This window comes from Chlamydotis macqueenii, chromosome 5 (genome assembly GCF_036417535.1).
Source record: "Chlamydotis macqueenii isolate bChlMac1 chromosome 5, bChlMac1.mat, whole genome shotgun sequence".
Lineage (NCBI taxonomy): Eukaryota > Metazoa > Chordata > Aves > Otidiformes > Otididae > Chlamydotis > Chlamydotis macqueenii.
In genome coordinates, this window is record NC_141560.1 from 3181401 (window position 1) to 3201526 (window position 20126).

Here is a 20126-nt window from a genome sequence, read left to right on the forward strand (position 1 = left end):
TCCTGTAGCAGAGGGATGAGCGCAGACAAAGCTGGGTGGGGACTCGCCGCTCGGGGCTGCTGCTGACCACCCTGCTCCATCCCTGCATCCCAGTATCCCTGCATCCCTGCATCCATCCCTCCCTCCATCCCTCCGTCCGTCCCACGGGGGACCCGGGCCAGCACCGCCCGCCTCCAGGTACCGCCGGGCACACGGGCTGGGGGGAACCGGGGCTGGGGGCGCTGGAAGCACTGGGAGCACTGGGAGGACTGAGATTGACAGCACTGGGACACACTGGGGCTGGGCAGGGCGGTTCCCCAACCCCCCCCGGGGGCCCCCAATCGCTCACCCGCCAGCCCAAATCAGCAGAAAATCCCCCCCCCCCCCAACCCCACCCGGGTACCAATCCCCGCATCACCCCCAGCCCACGCCGCGCACCCCACGGTCCCGGGTGGCGATGGGGCGGGGCGGGGGGGGGGGTGTCCCCCCATTTGCGGGGGCACAGAGAGTTCAGGCTCCCCAACAAAGGCTGGATTTACTGGGTTTGATCCTCAGTTAATCAACCGATTTGCCATCACAGGAAAAGCTTTTTCCGCAGATGAATGAGACGTAGTGTTCTTTTTCTGTGATTTTATTTTATTTTATTTTATTTTTTATTTTTTTTCTCCCTGGAAAGACTTTCCCAACCCCAAATCCCTGCTCCAGCCTCAGCTGGGATGGATTTACCCCCACGCTGGCTTTGGTGGGGGGGAAATTTGGGGTGACAACCATGCGAGCGGCGGGGAACCACCCTGCCCTCCCCGCGTCAGCAACCCCCTCCCCATCGTTTCCATCAAAATCCGGATTTATTTTTTTTTTTTTTTATTATTTTTCCCCACCGGTGATTTCTGGGTTGAGCGCTCCGGGTAAAGCCACCCTGGGAAAATCTCCGCTCCAGGGTTCGCTTGCCCCAGTGGGAGGGGAACCCAAGAAAAAGGGAAAAACAACTTTTCCCTTCCCCTTCTTGGCGGAAAATGGATTTATATTTAAGGAAAATTCTGAAATGCTGTGGGTCCGGTGCATTATTTATTTCTCTATTTCCTGCCCGGCTCCCAAATTTCCATCTCTCCGCCAGCGAGCCCCGCATCTCCATCCCATTTCCCTGGCAGCACACTGGGGCCAGGCACGGAGGATTTTTCCCCCCTAACTGGATTTCCCTGAACGCAGCCGGGGCGTGCGATTTTAATCCTCTTTTCTACCGTATGGCCGCTGGTTGGATTGAAATATGACTCAATTCATTATTGCCAGGAAAGCCCCGGGGCGAAGCCTTTCTCCGGGAGGCTGTTTCCAGCATTCTAACGGGGTTTTTCTCACCCCGCTGCTTTTAAAAATTTTTTTTTTTTGCCTTTTTCAGCCTTGTGTTTGCTTGTAAGAGGAAGGCAGGAGCTGTGGCGGGCACCGCGTGCTGCTGGCTGCTCACCCGTGACACGAGTTGGGCGGCCTCAGCGTCGCCTGGTTGACGACTGGAGTCGGCCTCGTCCCCAAAATGGGGTATCTCCAGTTTGGGGGGGGACACGCACAGGTCCCCCCAGCCACTAACGTGGTGCCTGCACGTGCCCATCCTCTCCCAAATTCCCCGGGAGCTGGCCGGCTTTGCTCCCAACAGCGCACACGCCGGCGCTGGGGGTGCTTGTTGCATTTTCTCCCGGTTCCTTGCAGTCACGAGCCTGGCACGGGGCTGCTGTTCTCGTTTTCCACCAAATTTTGGCCCGATTGCAGCAGGGGTTACGGAAAACATGAGCAGGCAATCGCAGCCGGACACCAACGGGATTCCCGGTGGGCAGACGGCTGCGAGCCGGTGATGAAGCTCTATTATTATTATTATTATTATTATTATTATTATTATTATTATTATTATTATTATTAATCCCCGAGCCAACCGGCCGCTTTGCCACCCCGCGCCCGGGTGGCTGCGAGCGGAAAACGCCATCCAAAGGCAAATTTTGCGAGGGTGGGCGACGCCTTCCCACCCAGCAGCCCCGCAGACGCGGGGTCTCGCAGCGCTTTGGCCTCGGAACGGCGGCACCCGAGGCACCACTGCTGCTTTGAAACCCAGTGAGTCACCGAAGGAGGACGGCCAGGCGCCGGCGCAGGCTGTTACCATAGTAATTAGGGCTGGCGAGCCAGCGCCGGAGCCCCGCAGACACCGTGCACCCCAAAAAAAACTCTGCCCGGGGGTGGCCATGCCTCCCCATCCCGCGCCTGGACGCTGGGATGCTCGAGGCCGGCACGCTCGTGACATGTGTGCTGCCTGCCACGACCATGGAGCTGCACCGCCTGCTCCCTTGTGCCGGCTCATCGCTCCGTTTTGGGTTGGGAATAAGGGTTTTGCCCTGGGAAAAGCGCTGGTTCTGTCACGAGTTGTGTCAGTTCTCAGCATGACTTCTCCAAGCGTTTCATCCCTGTGCCCAGAGCGGGATGCGGCCGTGCACGTTGGGGTCGGGGGGGATCCTGCTTCTGCCGCACGTGGGGGGAGCACGTGGCGGGGGAACGCGGGCTCTCTCTCCCGGCTTTCGGCACGCGCTTGGCACCGTTCGGCACTCGCCCCGTTTCCAGGCAGGTCTGAGACGGGGAGAAGGATGGGCTCCGGCTGCCGGCAGCACACGGATTTGGCTCCGGAGAGAAGCAGGGCTTTGCGCCAAAACCCACCTGAAGTCGCTAGGGCGGCGTCTGTGGAGTTCGGGCTTCGGGTCAGGCCAGAGATTAACGAACGATGCCGTCGATCGGAGGCGCGTAAGGGATCGCCGGAGCTTTGTGGGGAGCTGGATGTAGCCAGGATGCGCGAGGATGCCGCCGTGCCGCGGCCGAAGTCTAAAATCCCGCATCTCCTGCATTTCACGGAGGTGTGATGGACTTCAAACCCCAAACCTAATTTTTCACGTGCTGCTCGGCATCCCTCCTCCCGCTGCCTGCAGCATCCTCCCAACCGGAGTGGCTGAAACCCAGCCCCGAACCTGGGAGCTGCCTGTGCCCGTCCCCGCGGGGACGTCGGTGCCCCGTGCCACCACCGGCACCTCTGGGTTCGAGCGGGTTCGCTCGCTAATTGGAGTCGGGTCATTTCAGCGCTGTCGTGCCTCTGTGTCAGCCCTGCCGTGTTGGGGAACCTGCGCTCCTCCGGCGACGACGCAGCCGGATCGGTCCCTGCAGCGTCCCCGGCACCTCCTCGGGGCTCTGAAACCAGTGGGAACTGGGGAGGGGATCACTGGTAGTTTGGGTTTTACACCAAGTCGCGGCGAATGCCAGCGTCGCTCCAGCGCTGGGCTCGTGCAAGGGCAGGATTTGTGCGAGCGCCAACGCCCAAATTTGCTGATTCTCTCGAGTAAAAATCTTTCCTGGCTCATTTGCCACTAAGCCAACGCGGCGCTGAATCCCTGCGGCCAGGGAAAAACAGCGGCTGCGGTTGGGACCAGCACGCTTACAGCTCTGGGGGGGTTCTCCCTAGGCTGGGGACCTGGGGACGTTCACGGTGTCCCCGTGCACCCGCCAGCGTCCGTAGGGACATGGAGGAGCCGTGTTTTCTCTCGTCTGAGCCGTGTCCCAGAGGAGAGACAGGGAGCTGAAGCTGGGTGAAGCCCAAGTGCATTTCACCTCTCGCACCATCCCCGCGGGGAGCACGGCCGGGCGTCTGAGAGTCACGAGCCTGAGGCGCGATCCCCGTGAGGGGGGTGCTGAAGGGATTCTTCAGGCGTCGGTCGACCTAAAAAAACCCCCGCAGCCGTGAATTCCTGCAGATTGAGCGTTGGGCTAATCATGGGCTTGGAGGAGTTGGGATTTTTGGGCCATTTGGGGTAAGAAAGTGCCAGTCGCCAGCAGATGTGAGATGCTGGGTATTGATGGAATTCCTTTCTGGTCCCAGCGACTTTGGTTTCGCTTCGGAGTGGGTGCAGTGAAGCGAGAGCAGCGGGATAAAGAAGGTGTTGGGAGTTGGGGAACGGATCTCAAAGGCAACAGGGGTGCCAGAAACGGGTCTTCACGATCCCACTGTCACCGGGGGGTGCCAGGACGGTGTCAGCACATCTCTGTGGTGCCCAGTTTGGGGTAGAGCTGGGGTGAGGAGAACCCACCAGATGAGATTCAGGCTCTGGGCGTGTCCCTCTCCTTCCTCAACAGCGTTGGGTGAGTTGGGCTGAACCCAAACCAAAGAGCTGTGGCATGGCTGCCGTGGCCTCGGCCTCGCCGTGGGGCTGGGCTGGATTGCCTCCAACCCTCCACGGTGAGTTATCCATCACCCGTGGGGGCTGAGAAGAGCGGGATGGTGATGGCCAGCCAAGTTGGAGTAGGGGACAAGGGCTCCAGCTGGCTCTCTGATCTGGTTGGAGATGTCCCTGCTCCTTGCAGGGGGGTTGGACCGGGTGGGCTTTAGAGATCCCTTCCAACCCAAACCACTCTGTGATTCTGTGACACAGGAGCCATTTCAAGGCAGAAATCACCTTGCAAGAGTTTATTCCCCTTTTCAGTGTGTTTCTCCTCAACCAGACCTTGGGAAGATCAGGCAGATTTTGGGGGTACAGGAGACTAAGTAAGCACCCACCATCTGGTGACGGGGCTGGGGCTCTGCCCTGCGGAGCGCCCCGGGCCGTGCACGCAGGGGACGCTGCGGGGCAGGAGACGTATGTGGGATAAGTTGAGGAGACCACCTTATCCCATGCAGCTTCTTTCGGTTTGACATCTGAGCCCTGAAGCGCGGCCTGCACATACCGGGAGCTGCACAAAGCTCGTTAGTCACCCTGGAGATGAACGGACTCAATCTTCAGCTGCTTGGTTGTAAACCTCGTGATATTTCCTGCTCACTCTTCTTATCTGACAAAACCAGACCTCTCGTGATCTCCTCAAAGTTTCTCTTCAGCAGAGCTGTGCTGTTTGCTGATCTGACCACAGCCGCTCACGGGAGGTGTCTTGGGCTGGCGCTTCCCCTCCACCCCTCCAGCGAGGTTTTCTTGAGCCCTGAGCTTCTGTAGGATGGTTGATGCTTTGCGGGATGCGTCCTCCTTCCTGGGGTCCCAGCGGGTGTGCAGAAAACGTCTGACCATCACATTTGCACGGTGGAGGCTTCCTCACTTGTAGCCGCGCCGTGTACGAGGGGGTTGGGTTTTGTCTTCACGGTTGGGTTTTGGCTTCCTTACCTGCTTGGGAGGATGCTCCATCGGTTCGTCAGGCTGGTTTATCTCACTTGCTTTCTGGTTGTGTTGGCTGCCAGGGCTCCTTCTACCTGTACCAGCTCTTGAATTTGACCCGTTTTTTGGTGGGAGCTGGACAAAGAGCATGGGGACATGGTTGCCTCTCCATGACAGCCTGCATGGAGATAAAGGAGCGGGCTGGCTGGTGTTTCAGCTTGAGTTCAGGCTGAAGGGTGAATAACGTTTGTCGCCCACGCTGTGAAGGTGCGTTATGGCAGAAGTCTCTGGCCGTGGTTTTGGCTTTCGCCAGGCTGGGATGTGTTAGTCCTGAGAGCTGGAGGCCACGGGGAGAGCTGCCCGAGGATTTGTGCCACCTCCCTTCATTTTCCTGTTGTTTTCTGGATCCCTCAGGGACTTTACGGTGAGCAAACAGGGATTTTGGTAGCGAACCAGCGTGGTCAATGACTCATTTAGGTTGGAGGGGTCCTCTGGAGGTCTCTGGTCCCACCTCCTGCTCAGAGCAGGCCCAACACCATGGGCAGACCAGTGCTGTCTCCATGGGCATCGTAGAGGTCCATATGGGTCCGGGTGCCCCCACAGTGTCAAAAACATGTCCAGGTCTTCACCATGCCCCCAAGTCTTCTCCACATCTCCACGTGCCTTCTTGGCGACTTCCTACCCCCTCACTAGGCCTGTAGTGGTTTGGGGTCCTTAGAGGGGGTCATCAGCCCTCTGTAAACCAATTTGGACCCCTTTTAATGAATCTTCAGGACTGTGTGTGCTGCTGGAGCAGCTCCGCTCACGCCCGAGCAGACATCTCTCACCTTGGATGGGAAAGCGTTGAACGTTGACCTGGTCTGGTGGAGGACCTGGTGAAGAGGCAATGGTTTGGTGGCTTCAGAAGGGCTTTGGGTTCAATTATTCAAGTCAGGCCAACCCGACTGCGCTTCCTCCATTGTATTTTTAACATCTTGGAGAGGTGATGGTGTTTGTGCGGTGCTCGCAGGGCTGGTGCCATCAAAATACGTTGCATTATTTATCAGCTGGTTTCATGTAATTGCCGCCCAGCCTCACATCCTCGCTCGGGGGGTTTGTATCCGTGTCCGGTGCTCTCCCCGCTCCCCAGCTAACGCCGGCGGGGGGGACCCTGCCTCCTCCCTCGGCACCGCGCCAGCGGGGAATTAAAAGACCATTTTAATGCAGCGACGCAGGCTTACAGAGAGGTATAAGCAGCAAATAAGGGAGTGAATTTTTTTTTATTATTTTATTTTTTTTTTTAAGCCTAAATCTGAGCCCTGCGTGAGCATTTCCATTAATTGATGTAAAACTTAGCCTGGCTGTGAATCGAAGCGGCTCCTCCATCCTACCTGGAACCGAAACCCGGCCCCCCCCCCCCCCGCCAAAGACCAGCTCCCTTCCTTGGTTTTCGTAGCTCATACTGGGAAAAAAATACAGCAAGCAACCGCGCAGCCCTGCGCTGAGGTTTCCCAGCAGCCAGGTGGGCAGGGAAAGGCGCTTGGGAAAGCGGCTCGCGGAGCAACGCCGCCGCTCCGGCTCCTTTGGCCGAAGGATTAACGCTCACGGGGTCGGGGGGACAAACGAAGCACGTGGGGCCCACGGCACGGCCGGGATGGATGGATTGATCCCCGGCACAGGAGGTACCGACGCACGGGCATCGCCGTCTTGTGCCGCTTAATCCGGGCTTTGCACGATTTCTTTGTGTTTTTTTTTTTTTTTTTTCCCTTTTTTTTTTTTCCCTAGCAGCTCTGGGGTGGATTTCTCCTCCCCGTCCGCGCAACGCCGGCGTTTGCCGAGCGTGTGTCATTTCACGATACAGCGAGGATGCCGAGCCGTGGTAAAAAACAGGGCCCTTGACTCAGCAGGAAGCACGGCATGGATGCTCTGCGGGCGTTTTGAGGGAAAAACGGGCTGCTTCAGGGATTTTGTGCTCCGTGGGAAAAGCAAGACGTCATACGCGGAGCGGTAAGCTCCGAGGGCGCAGCTGAGGAGAGAAAAGCGGATTTTTGCTGGTTTTGCTGGAGCATGGCGGTCAGGAGAAACGCAGGTGGGGCAGGTCTGGAGCACGCTGCCGCGTCTTCATTTCCCCCTTCACCTCCCCGTCCCGGATCTGCCGCCGCAGCTGCGCCCTCCGCTCCTCATCGCGTTGGGAAGGGCCCCACCTGACTCGCTGCCCCCACAACCGGGTCCCACTTTGCTCCGAAACGCATTAGGTTATAGGGAAAAAAAAAAAAAAAGAAAAGGCAGAAGTTAAATTTAATTGAGATAATATGGGTCAGCTCACCCAGCAAGGACGGAGGAGCAACCTACTTCTCCCCAGCCGGCCCCGCTAACCCGGTTTGCGGCACTGCCCGGGCTCCGCATCCCTGCCCGCATCCCGTCAGCCCGGAGAGAAACCCCCCGGCATCCTCAAGGTTGCCAGCAGGGAAATTGCAGACCATGAGATGCTGAGGCCGCAATAAATTAGTTTTTAAAGTTATTGATTGTGAAAATACAGAATAGCACGGAGAATTTTTTTTCCCTCTTTTTTCTTCTCCTTTTTTTTTTACCTCCTTTTTTTTTTTTCCCAGAAACCTGCTAAAACCGCCCACGTTTGGTGGCGATCCTCCACCTGCTGCTTGGGATCCGGCCATCAGCAAATGCTTTACTCCTTTCACGGGTATCTTAGCGATGCCGTAGCGCACCAGCTTTGCAGCGAAACCTTTGGGGGATAACCGTAGCCTCGAGATACGAGGTTTTTACCCCGTAAGCCGTGCCTAAAGCACACCAAATCTCGGAAAGTAATTACAAAGCTCTCCCGTCGCCACGTGGTGCGGCCGCTCTTTGAGTAGCGGCTCGAAAAGCACCGGCTCTGGATGCTGTGAAAATCTGAAAATGAGATTAAAAAGGGAAAAAAAAAAAAAAAAAAAAAAGAGCTCCCAGCCTCGCTGCTTTGATGGGAGGGATGGGAAGAGAAATCCCAGGCGGCAGCACCGGCTCTAGCACGTAGGCTGTGACCTGTTTGCTGTATTTGAAGCTTGACATGGAGCCTTATGAGTAATGTGGTTCAGGTGCTTATCACTAATTAATTAATTCTCTTGTATGGTGGATACCTAATTAAAGCAGTCTAAGGTAATTCCTGGAGGGGCTTAAACTAATGGGATGGTTAACGGGGTTGGTGCTTCGCTGAGGTAACAGGTCGGGTGATTCCCAGCGGCTGGAAAGGGTTATTAGGCTCCGCGTGAGTGTTACTTAAAATAAAATTCTAATAAAGGTTTGGTGTGGGTGAAACCATCGGAGGATGGTTTCTCACCGCGAGGATTTCTGCCGAAGTTATCCGGGTGAAACGGCACGGCGAGGCTCTGGCGTCGTTAGCTGACCGAGCGCGTTCGGTTTGATTTTCGCCGGGCTGAAGGGTGAGCCCAGCATCCCGGCATCCTTCCGCGTGCTCCTTCCCGTTTCCCGGTGCCACGGGGCGGTTCCCTCCTAAAAATGTGATATTTTAGCCAAATCAGGGCGACTCAGCCGCTTGCCCCAGTTCCTTCAGGGTGGTCATCCCCCCGTTCGGACTGGTTTGTAAATCACCGTGACCTTGAATTTGGGGTGACTTTGCGTGGGATTTGGGGCGGCTTCATCCCGTTGGGATCAGCGTTGCCGCAGCCAAGTATCCGAATCCTTTTGCAAACGCGACGCCGGGCGAAACGCCTCCGCCTGCCAGCGCTGCCGCCGTCTTCCCTTCGCTTCCGAACCTCGTTTCGCACCTTCCCCTCGCGGTCTTTATCTCGACCCTGGCAAATACTCAAGAGCAGGGTGTTAAAAACTGAAACCCAAGAATGGAGCCGTTAATTAACACGAAATAATAGCTCTTGGCTGCTTCCCTTAATTAAGGGTCAGGAGTTCAGAGCTGTGTGAACAGATGTTGCACTCCTTTTCCCGGTACAGGAGCTCATTGCTTCCTCAGCAGTTTTAACCTTTTTTTTTCTTTTTTTTTTCTTTCCTGGGACAAGAGGATTTTTCCTGGGATTTCTGAGCAAGGTTTGTACAAAGAATTTATTTGAGAGTCAATTTGAGTTGTTTTGGGGAAGGAATCAAGAACTGAAGGGATGATTGAGAAGTCATAAGTTGGATGATGCTTCTAATTAAAGGGCGATTTTGGTTTTCTAGAGCTCTCTCCATCGGGAAAAAAAGAACTTTTTTGGAAGGTTTCTGCTTTTTTTTTTTGGCCGACTGGGAGGTGGTGCATGTTTCCTAGACCCGGAATCTCCTTTACAGCAGAAACTTCTGCTCTGTGAAGCAAGGGACTACCCAGCCTGCTGCCACTTTGTCGGTGGAAATGGGTTCCATGGAGTGGATTTTGGTGTCCAAGAGCCGAACGTTTTATTTGGTTGACTCATTCGTTCTTTTATCATGGAGTTGCTGCTCCGTCGGTGCATTGTGGGTGCTGGTGGTGCTGGGTTCCCACCAGTTGCCCCTGACGTGGTTAAATCAGGGTCACTCCAGTCTGGGAAGAGTCATGGAATCCCAGAATGGTTTAGGTTGGAAGGGACCTCCAAAGCCCACCCAGTCCAACCCCCCTGCAAGGAGCAGGGACATCTCCAACCAGATCAGGTTGCTCAGAGCCTTGTCCAACCTGGATTTGCCGTGTTATGTAGCATGGGTACAGGGTGATATAGAAGAGGAACTAGTCTTTCCTTGGCAGTTTTTGCAGCAGAAATGCAAAAATGATGTCTGTATTTACCGGGCTGTCTGTGTGCTGGAGGTGCTTTGGTCCATCCTTTAAAGACAGTGGCGATGTCTCCATCCAGCCCGACGGAGAGGTCAGGGATGCCCTAGGCAGTGCGGAAATCACTTTGCAGGAGGCACTTAACGGGGCATTTCTAAGGAACCTTGGTTTTCCGTGGAGTGACGGTGGTTTTAGGGAATTTCCAAACCTACCTGTTCTCCTCTCAGGCAGGTTTTGTAAAAATAAAATGGGATTTGCAGGGCAGAGGCTCGCTGTGTTCCCACTCCTCCGCTCACGTGCACTGCGGCGAGCCTTCTGTCTCCTGTTAACCTCTGGGTGTGTTCTAACGTTTCGTTAAAAAAACAAAAACAGAACCAAAACCAACCAAAAAACCCCAGCCCTTAAATCATTTTCGGTGAAGCGCAGTGGTGGCGTTGCTCAGCCCCGGTGAGGACTGCAAAAGCGGAGCCCGTGCTGAAAGCCTCTGCTCGCCTGAAAGGCGATGGTGGGGACGGCGCGACGGGATGGGCACCATGATCTGTCCCTTCTGGTGCGTCGCACCGAAACGTGACAGCCAAGGCCTTTTTCCTTCTGTGCCACAGCACAAGCAGATGGCGTGGAGCCCGCTTGTCCCCGGGAAGCGTCACTGCGAGCCAGGGTGGGTGCTGAGAGCATGACGAGGGGCCGACCAGAGGTCAGGAGTGAGTCGGTGTTTTTAATCTGAGTGAAATCTCAGGTCGTGCGAAGAAGGCGACGCTCAGCCGCAACTTTGCTTGCTTGGACCTCTGGACCACATATTTGACCATCCTCATTCCCCAATATTTGGCCAAGCTCTCAGGGCACCCATCCTCCCAGCGTCTGATGTGCTGGATTTGTCCCTTTTTCATTAAAAACCACTTTTTCCCAGGGTTTTCCCCCAAATGGCGGCTTTTCCTTTTCACGGCTAGATCGCTGATGGCCCTGGGGCAGGGTTGGGTATTGCGTGGCTTTTTTGGCTCCCTGGTAATCTCTGGCTTCATCAGCTGCGGCATTCCCACGGTGCAGGAGCCTTGTGCCGACCCCGGAGCAGGTCGGTCTTCCCTCCCCACGGTTCCCAGCTGGAGAGAGCCACCATTTCCTAGGAACGGTGGCAGGAGGGACCAGAGCAGATGTCCCAGGCTGTGCTGGCTGATGGTTCATCCTTCGCCTGAACAATGTTTTAAACAACAAACAAAAAACCCACAACCTTAAAAAAAAAAAAAAAAAAAGGAAGTTGACGTTTGTTTTTGTTTGCCATCCTTTTGAACCGTTAGGACACCGTGAGAAAATAGAGCTGACATTCTCACTTTCGCGTGACACCCACGGCGCAGTGACTTCTCCAGGCGAAAGGGACGGCCCTGCGAAACCCCATGTCCCCTGGCTCCATCGCTGCGGCTCCCCTGCTCCTTTCCTGGTCCGTACATGTCTCCTGGGAAGGCTTCTCCTGAAGGTTTCTCTCTTTGGCTCTGACCCCGGTGCTGCTTTTGGGGTGAAATATGGCTGAATAGGCCAAGATTTTGCACCCCCCCTCCAACTGCTATGGAAGCAGGAGAGGGCCAGGCACCGAAACCCCCCAACACGGGCAAAACATCGGCATCGGAGCCAAAATGAGCACCCATCCCACCTCGCCCCTGTTTGGCGGAAGGGATAGGATGCTGGTGTGATAACGAAGCCGTTTCCATGGAAACAGGCTCATTTTCCACTCCGGCACCTTTTAATTTATTTATTTATCTGCCAGCAGCACGTCTCCGACCTGTGAGCTGGTTTTTTTGGGTGATTTAAGCGCCGTTGTTGGCCACCGGGCATGAAAACCAGATGTTGAAAAAGGGAATAAAATCCCCGTGGATGGAGACTGGGAGCGGTGGCTGTGACCACCGCTGAGGATTAAGGTCCCGTGCCCCCGTGAAGCAGCGTGATGGGAGCCCACGGGCACAAATCTGGCTCATGACCGTTTCCTTTGCTGAAGGAAATAATGAAACACAGGTAATTTGGGTGTATGAAGGCTCCTTTCCCAGCCAAGTCCACAACCGCTGTCAAAATCAATGGGACTCCGCCATCTCCCCCCCCGGAAACGTGGCTTTTTGCTATTTTCTTTTTGTCTGTAATATTTTTATCTTTTCCTGTGTATATTTAGTAATTCTTTTTCAACCCAGCTGCCTATTTTTAGCGATGGCTTTTAGCAAAAGCAACAGGATGGCTTGGAAAAACCAGCCAGCCCCACGCGAGGGATTCCCACGCTCCAGCCGGCCGGTGACGGGCCGGGAGGGCGACGGCACGGCCACACACGCCGTTATCCGTTCTGGATGCCCACATCACGCTTGGTTTTTTGGGCTGGCTGCGCCCCTGGGATGCAGCGAGCTGGGCTGGCCTCAGCTGCTGGGATGCGCAGGGGCCAGGAGCAATCCCAGCACGAATGAGAGCTGGAACGTGTCCCTCCGTTACAATATCCAGCCTGGCACCTTTTCTGGGCTGAAAAAACCCCAAATGATGCTTGGTAGGAGCAAGCCTGAGCCCTGCGCTCCCCAAAATCCTTGCTGTCCCAATGGAGTTTGCCCATTTGGCTACTGAGTGGAAAATTCTGGTGCCTCAGTGGTGGAAAACATGACTTTTGAACTAAAACTGAGAAGCAGGGAGGCTCCTGCCTTCTCTCTGAAAATTCTCGGTGGTGGGTGACGCCGTTCCGTGCTCTGGGGAGCCGCTTTCGGTCTTTACGGCGGGGGAACGGCGAGGTTTTGCCCGGGCAGATGTCAGCGCTTTCGGTTTCCTTCCCGCAGAGCCGCCCGCTTGTTCTTTTGGTTCAGCCGGGGAGGCGTGGGGAGAATGGTTTTCTGCCAAGCAGAGAAAAACCCACTGGGAAGTGAAAAAAAAAACCCAAAAACAGTCTGGAAAATTGGGCGACAAGAGGATGGGAGCCGCAGGTTTCAGAACGTAGAGGAGCGCGGTTGGGTGGGCAAAGGCTGCAGATCCCTAGAGACGCAGGCCCTGTAAAATCTGACTCAGCGCCCGTTTGCACCTTCAGGAATGTAAGGAAATGCTTTGGAAAGATGCTGGTTGTTTGTGCCAGCCGGGGTTAGCGCTGCCGTGGAACGGGGATGGACCTGGCCTGGCGCGGAATGTGCCTGAAGATATCCCTTCTGCGATGATAGCTGCCTGTTTGAGGTCGTTGAGCTAAGTAATCATCCTCAAAATGCCATTTTTTTTGAACATTTAGGAGAAATCTGGTCTCCAACCGCATACAATTTGAGATAAAACCAAAGGGAATGGCGGGGAAAAAAAAGCTAAGGGGGGAGTTTGGGTTCAAATGTTGTGGGTTTGGGGCTGGTGATGGCACTGGCGTGAGGCGCGCGTAGGCCTCTGCCCGAGCTGTGGCCCTGCAGCCCTTTGGCACCGCTCCGTGTGCTGACGAGGGGCTGGCAAACGAAGCCTAATTACGCTTGCAAGCAGGGTTGGCAACCGCAGGATGCCAGAGCCCTGTAGGCGCTCGGTTTTCGGGACGGAGGAGTAGGATGGCAGCTTAGCAGGAGGGCTCGATCGCTCCGGCGTCAAGAAATGCTCTTTTTGCAGTGGCTTTTTTTTGCGGGGGGGGTCCTATGCGGCGTTTTGCCTTGCTCCTCAGCAGCGCTGGCAGCTGACCGAGCTGGAGCTGAAGATTTCGGCACGGCCGGTGCGAGCAGACCCAGACCAGATGCAGCCGTAAAAGCTGGATCGGTGCCCCTGACGTCAGGGGCGTCCCTCACCGTTTGCCCTACTAAAACCCAATTTTTGGTGCCTGTTTTTCCTGGGTGCCACTGGTGAAAGACGAAAATGTCATTCGACTGCGTCAATGGCTCTTCATTAAACAGAGACAAGAACAGAGGTGGGGTTTTTTGGAGCGTAGGTACCAGGTATCAAATCCTGTTATCCTGACATATGAGCCATTAAGTGCGTGAAATAAGACGCCTTCCGTATTTTCTTGTGAGCGCCGTTAAACCCCTTTCTTTGTAGGCAAGACTTTAGCACAACAGCCCCGTGACAACAAGGGGGGAATCAGGAGATATCGGGAAGCACGGTGATTTTTAGCTTTGTGGTTGGGATTTGGGGTCGGGAGCCAGACCTAAGACCTCGTTGGGTCTTGGGGAAGAGAAATAAATCATAGAATCACAGAATGGTTTGGGTTGGAAGGGACCTTTCAAGACCATCCTGTCCAACCCCCCTGCAAGGAGCAGGGACATCTCCAACCAGATCAGGTTGCTCAGAGCCCCGGCCAACCTGGCCTGGAATGTTTCCAGGGATGTGGGGATAAAAAAAGCTTTTTTGAACAGCCTTGCTGCTGCCCGAGCTGTGCCTGGGTTGGTTTTCGGTGGCAGATATTGAGCTCGATTTGGAGCGTCACCTGCTATTTTCTTATTATTCATGCTGAAGGAAGCACGCCCAGTTTCTCGCAGCGAGGAATGGCACAAAATCACCGCGAATGACATTGGTTGCTTTAGAAAAGTCTCTGTGGGATCCAAACCATGCAGCAGTGTCTTGGGTGATGCGCACCTTGGTGAACCTACATGGCCGCCAGCTTTCCCACCACCGGCACCGTCATCCAGAACTGAAAGCAAAAGCGAGGAGAGAGACACCATGACAGCCTACTGCTCAAACGCCTCTCCAGCAAAGTAACTGGGAGAGAGCGGAGCAAAACCAGTGTTGAAACGGAGCAAAACCAGTGTTGAAACACAGCAAATGCTTGAGCTGAACCTCAAGTGATGGCGCAGAGCTTTGCCCAACGAGGGCAGACCCAGCCAGGAGCTCAGGCTGTCAAGGATGCTCGGTGGGAGCGGGGTTGCGGGAAAGGGGAAGGATTTGGGCAGCTTTTCCTGGGGGATGTTCTTTCTGCTCCATGCACCAGCCGGTTAAATTTCACGCGGCGCCTGGCATCCCCCCTAGTCATCCATCTCACTGTGTCCCGGGGAACAGCTAAAAGCCCGGCTGCCAACAGCCCTCGGATAGCTGCCCGCTGACTTGAAACCTCTTCCTGTGCCGAAAACCTCGCTGAATGCGAACAAATAATGTCACTGGGGGCCGTGCTTGGAGGGCATGGGATGGAGGAGGGGGGGACGCGGAAGGAAACCTGCAGCCTTTCTGCCTCCCTAGCGGGGTACGGGACTCGGCGTCTGCAGGTCTCTGGGTTTCCTGGTGCCGTAAATAATGTTCTCGTTTGGTTGACTGGCATGGCATTAACCTAACTCGGCTCCTTTTTTTTTTTTTAATATATTTTTTTTATATCCTCTTTATTTAAGGGTAGCGAACGGCCAAGAGGAGCAGATCTTCCCCTAGAGGCACAAATCACCGGAGAGACCTGCTTCTGGTAAAAAATCACCCCTCCTCGCGCTCCCCGACGGGCAGGAAGGTGCCTGGGGAGGGGTCTCGCCCTGAAACCCCGGCTGGCCTCGGCACGGCTTGCTCTCCGAGCACGGGCACCTTGCTCAGTGTTATGTTGCTTTTTTTCTGTGGGTCCCAGGATGAGCTTCTTTCCAAACACCTTTATATCCCCCAGGATGGGTTTGGGCTGAAGGTCTCCCCCCTAAAACCATGAGCCACTTATTTCAGAGCCGTGCCATCCTTGTCCCATTGCTGGAGGGGCTGAGGGGGAGCTTGCTGCCACATCCCCCCCAAAAAATCCCATTTTTGGAGCTGGCAGGCGGCCCTGGCCAGGCAGGGGCCAGCGTAGCACGGCTGTGCCTCCACTGCAAAACACTCAGTGCTCGCGAAAGCCTCGGCTGCCGGGTTTCTGGCCGCCGCTGCCGGAGCTCGCGGCTGTTATAAAGTGACGGAAAAAAAACATCCGTGATCGAGGTGGCGTGGACTTAATGAGCGTTTCCCTCGCCTGCCTGGGGTAGAAATCTCCAGAAACAGGAAACTCCAGCATCCTGTTTAGCATCTCAATGCTCAAGTTGGCAGCGGGGGACAAAACAAGGGAGGGCGAGGGACACCAGCGGGACGCTGGGTACCGGTGCGGGGCTGGATTCAGGGCTGGGGAAGGAGCCCAGCACGGCAGCGGCAGCGCGGGGGTGCTCGGGGGGACCCCGTTCTCTGATTTCCCTTGCCTTGGTGCTGCTGCAGGCTGTGCTCTAGGAGGTCCCAGTGTCCCTTAAGCATGGTTTATAGGGCATCCCCCATTTTGGGGATGATGGGGAGGGCACAGGAGGGTGGCACTGGCAGCGTGTGACTACCAGCACACCCAGAAAGGTTGCTGTAAACACAGGATTAAACTCTGGCTGAAACACCCAGCTCTGCATCTCCCATCCTCACGCCCTCATTCACGCGGCTCAGCTCCAACAGCTCCACGCATGCAACACCCAACTCATCATTTGAGGGATTTCGGGGCCAGGAACGGCTCTTCGCCCTGCCCAAGAGTTCACCCAGGTGTGTTTGTGCCCGTAGCCTGCCCGGAGAGCACGCCTGGCCTGCCCATGGCTAGCAACAACACTGCTAGCATAGCCCAAGCCCGCAAGCTGGTGGAGCAGCTGAAGATGGAGGCCAACATCGACAGGATAAAGGTAGAGCGGCTCGGCGGCTCGTAGCGGCCGCGGACATCCCTGCTGAGGGATGGGAGGGAGAGAGGGCAGGGATGCAGTGCCTGCTAAAGTCGGTCCTCGCTACGATCCCGGGGGGTGAAGGAGGTGAACGGGTAAAGGATGTGAAGGATGCTCATGGTGGCATGCGCTGACAGGCCAGCTTAGAGCCCGGAGGTGAAAAACCAGCCCCGCTGGGGACGCACTTGACGATTCCAGAGTGGCTGGAAAGCTGCCTGGCAAAAAGGGACCTGGGGATGCTCGTCAATAGCTGGCTGAAGTTGAGCCAGCAGTGTGCCCAGGTGGCCAAGAGGGCCAACAGCATCCTGGCTTGCATCAGGAGCAGCGTGGCCAGCACGACCAGGGCAGTGACCATATCCCTGTACTCGGCACTGGTGAGGCCGCACCTCAAATCTTGTGTGCAGTTTTGGGCCACTCAGTACAAGAAGGACGTTGAGGTGCTGGAGCACGTCTAGAGAAGGGCAACGAAGCTGGCAAGGGGTCTGGAGCACCAGTCTGATGAGGAGCATCTGCAGGAACTGGGGTTGTTCAGTTTGGAGAAGAGGAGGCTGAGGGGAGACTTCATTGCTCTCTACAACTGCCTGAAAAGAGGTTCTCCCTCTTCTCCCAAGTAACTGGTGATAGGATGAGAGGAAATGGCCTCAAGTTGCGGCAGGGGAGGTTTACGTTGGACGTTAGGAAAGACTTCTTTACTGGAAGAGTGGTCAGGCACGGGAACAGACTGCCCAGGGAAGTGGTGGAGTCACCATCCCTGGAGGTGTTCAAAGAACGTGTAGATGTGGCACTCCAGGACATGGTTTAGTAGGCATGGTGGTTTTGGGTTGATGGTTGGACTTGATGATCTTGGAGGTCTCTTCCAACCTTAAAGATTCTACGATTCTGCGATGATTCTATGATAAATCCGTCAGGTCTTTGGCCAGGGTATGGTGTTGCATACGCTAGGCTGGGGATGCTGTGATCCCCATTGTCGGGATCTCTCAGGGTGGGATGTCCCCAGCCTGTCCCTAACACGAGGCTCCTTCTATTCCAGGTGTCAAAAGCTGCGGCAGACCTGATGGCGTACTGCGAAGCCCACGCCAAGGAGGACCCTCTATTGACCCCCGTCCCGGCCTCAGAAAACCCCTTTAGAGAGAAGAAGTTCTTCTGCGTGATCCTGTAAATCCCTCGAGGAGCCTGACCGGCACTCAGGCCACCCTGAACACTGATGTAGAGTTTTTAGGAACGGGGACGACCTGCTAGTCTGTGGAATTTAAACAAAAAATAAGTAAAATACACGGCCTGGAAGCTACAGAGATGTGCATGTTTAAAGAACCTGGCCACCTTTGGGGGAATAAGATGATCTGCATTGCGAGGCAAAAGATCTGAAGTCTGTAGAGTTGCCTAGAAAGAAAAAAAAAAATATGTAAAGAATAAATTTGTGTCACTTTTCTGCTCACAAAAATTGTTTTATTGTTCCATATTTAAAGCACCAGAGCTGTGCTGAGCAAAGTAACTGCTAAGGATGTGTATAACCTTCTTGGAATGATATTGTTGGTTTCTTTCCAAAATATTATTTTTTATTTAAGTTGTCAGATATATAGCGACAGGCTAGATGACTATGATGTTACTCAATGTTTGGTCTTGTGCTTCTTTCATTTCTGGCGGTAGCGTAGCAGAAGGGCCGGGCGGCCCCGTGGCCGGTTAGCGAGGACGCCGGCAGCTCCTGCCCGCACCCCGCGTGCCGGCAGCTCCGTCTTTCTAGCGAACCCCACTTTCTATACATTTTGTATATGGTTAGCTTCGGCTCTGCAAGTAAAAGTGAATCATGTGTCGTGGTTGGTGCTTCATACTCCTGTGACAGCGTTCGGTGGTAGTGCATGAGAGTTTATCTCTGTTCATCCGCCCCAGACTTTTTGTTTTTCGCATCGTTTGACGCCACGTGCCGGTGGGAGAAGCCGTAGGGAGGAAACCGAGGCGATCCGGAAAGCAAAGACAACTCCCGCGATGCCTTAGACGTGCCTGAAATACCGCCCGCGTTGGGGTAGGTGCCAGCCCCCGGGCGCGGGGGCTCGGGGTGGCCCCCGCCCCGGGCGTCGTGGGGTGGCTAGAAATCCCAAAATCCAAGTCGACCGCTTCTTTTCCGGGTCTTTCCTCTTCTCCTATACCTCTGTGCCTCTGCCCTCCTCGCTTGGTCTGCGTCCTGCTCTTTCGGCTTCCCAGCAGCGTCTTCTCCTCTTGGGGCTGGACCGGGATGCTGGGATCCTTCCGCCCCTTCCCGCACCCGCTGCCGCCCCGCTGCAATGGGTAGGGGCTTGGGGAGCCGTGGGGCAAGCCGTGGGGCAAGCCGTGGGGCCACCCCTTCACGGAGGTGCCTGATACCTTGTTTACACGCAGCCCGAGCTCCGCATCAGGCTGGGGAATTATTCCCAGGTCCGGTTCATCCGCTGTCAGCGTTTCGGGGGACGCACGCCACCTTTTTTTGGGTTTTTTTTTTTTTGCTCACCCTGGGGTCAATACTTTTGCGGATGTGGCTTGTCTCTCCTTCCCGCTGCCCAGCACCTCCCGGCTTTCCCCGCTCATCTACGCTCCTTTGGGAAACTTTGGGAATCACAACTTGGGGAGCTGCGTACAAAATTATGTGGGGGTCACGTAGGGTTTTGGAGGGGGTCTGCAGCGACCCCGCTAAAACCAGTTCTGAATGAGGTATCAGCTTAAAAATCCCTGTGGATTTGAGAGGGCAATAGTCTTTAGGTATCTTTCGGCAAATCTTTTTAGCCCGGAACAAGTGCATTTTGCGTTTTCTACCTTTTCGTACTCTTTTTCTAGTCTTCTACGGAGAAGACCACTTTGTTCTTACACTGGACTCAAAACTTTTGGCATCTGGGAACGTTTACATGACACAAGTAGCCTAGATGGTCCCAACCCTCTCGCGGTGGCTTTCAGTCCCCCCCTCAACCTCCCCGGTTCCATCTTTTTACTCCAGCTCGCGTGGCTTTAGGACGAAGGACGGATGAAGTGCTTCACTCATCTTCACTTTTTAAGGCTGATTTACCGTCACGGAGAGCGAAGCGCGGCCGGTCTGACCCGGGGTTCACGCCCCAACCCTCCTCAAACACTGTCATGAAGTGGTTTGTAATAATTTTTTTAACGACTTGAGTATTTTACAACTCGAATTCTTAATAAATAAAGAACTAAAGCTGCATGAAGAGTATGGGGCGGGGTGGGGGGGGGGAGGAATTTTGAATTAGCCTAAACTGCTCATTGAAGGTGTTTTACGTTGCTGGTCTTTATTTTATGTTGACAGTGGTGTTGACGTTGGTGTGCTGCCAGGTATTTCACCCCAGTATTTGTATTTGCACAGATACGCCTTTGTTAGCCAAGTAGCGATCGCCTGCCAAGATCGTTCCCCCCCCCCTCGCAACAAAAATATCAGTCATCTCGCCATCCCCATGCTGTATTTCCAGCCTGGTATCAAACGACATTCAACTCTACCCCCAGGCTTTTAAGGAAAAATATCTGGAGTACTGGAAAAGGACTTTTTCTTTTCTTTTTTTTTTTTTTCCTGCCAAGGTGGCTGGGGCGAGCCCGTCCCCCCAGTGCCAGCCTGGATTTTGGGGAGGAGAGGGGGGGGGTTGGAAAGCCAGCGCGGGGGGAGGTCGGTGTTGTGATGTAGCGCATCCCCATCCCACGTGGTCTGTGTACTCGTTGGAAATA

General features: G+C 55.0%; 1 protein-coding gene across 4 annotated transcripts; it reads left to right on the forward strand.

Annotated features, from left to right (window-relative positions):
• On the forward strand, nucleotides 1-18247 carry GNG2 (G protein subunit gamma 2). 4 transcript variants are annotated; one of them, XM_086749534.1, is made up of 4 exons: nucleotides 1-177; nucleotides 15138-15205; nucleotides 16282-16397; nucleotides 17464-18247. In XM_086749534.1, exons 3-4 carry the CDS (start codon nucleotides 16311-16313, stop codon nucleotides 17590-17592), a joined length of 216 nt encoding a protein of 71 aa, XP_086605660.1. In that variant the 5' UTR covers nucleotides 1-177; nucleotides 15138-15205; nucleotides 16282-16310; the 3' UTR covers nucleotides 17593-18247. The 4 variants fall into 4 exon arrangements, with proteins under 4 accessions (XP_086605660.1, XP_086605663.1, XP_086605661.1 ...); XM_086749537.1 differs by lacking the exon at nucleotides 1-177 and adding an exon at nucleotides 6745-6793; XM_086749535.1 differs by lacking the exon at nucleotides 1-177 and adding an exon at nucleotides 14955-14995.
• Nucleotides 18248-20126: the final 1879 nt, after the last annotated feature.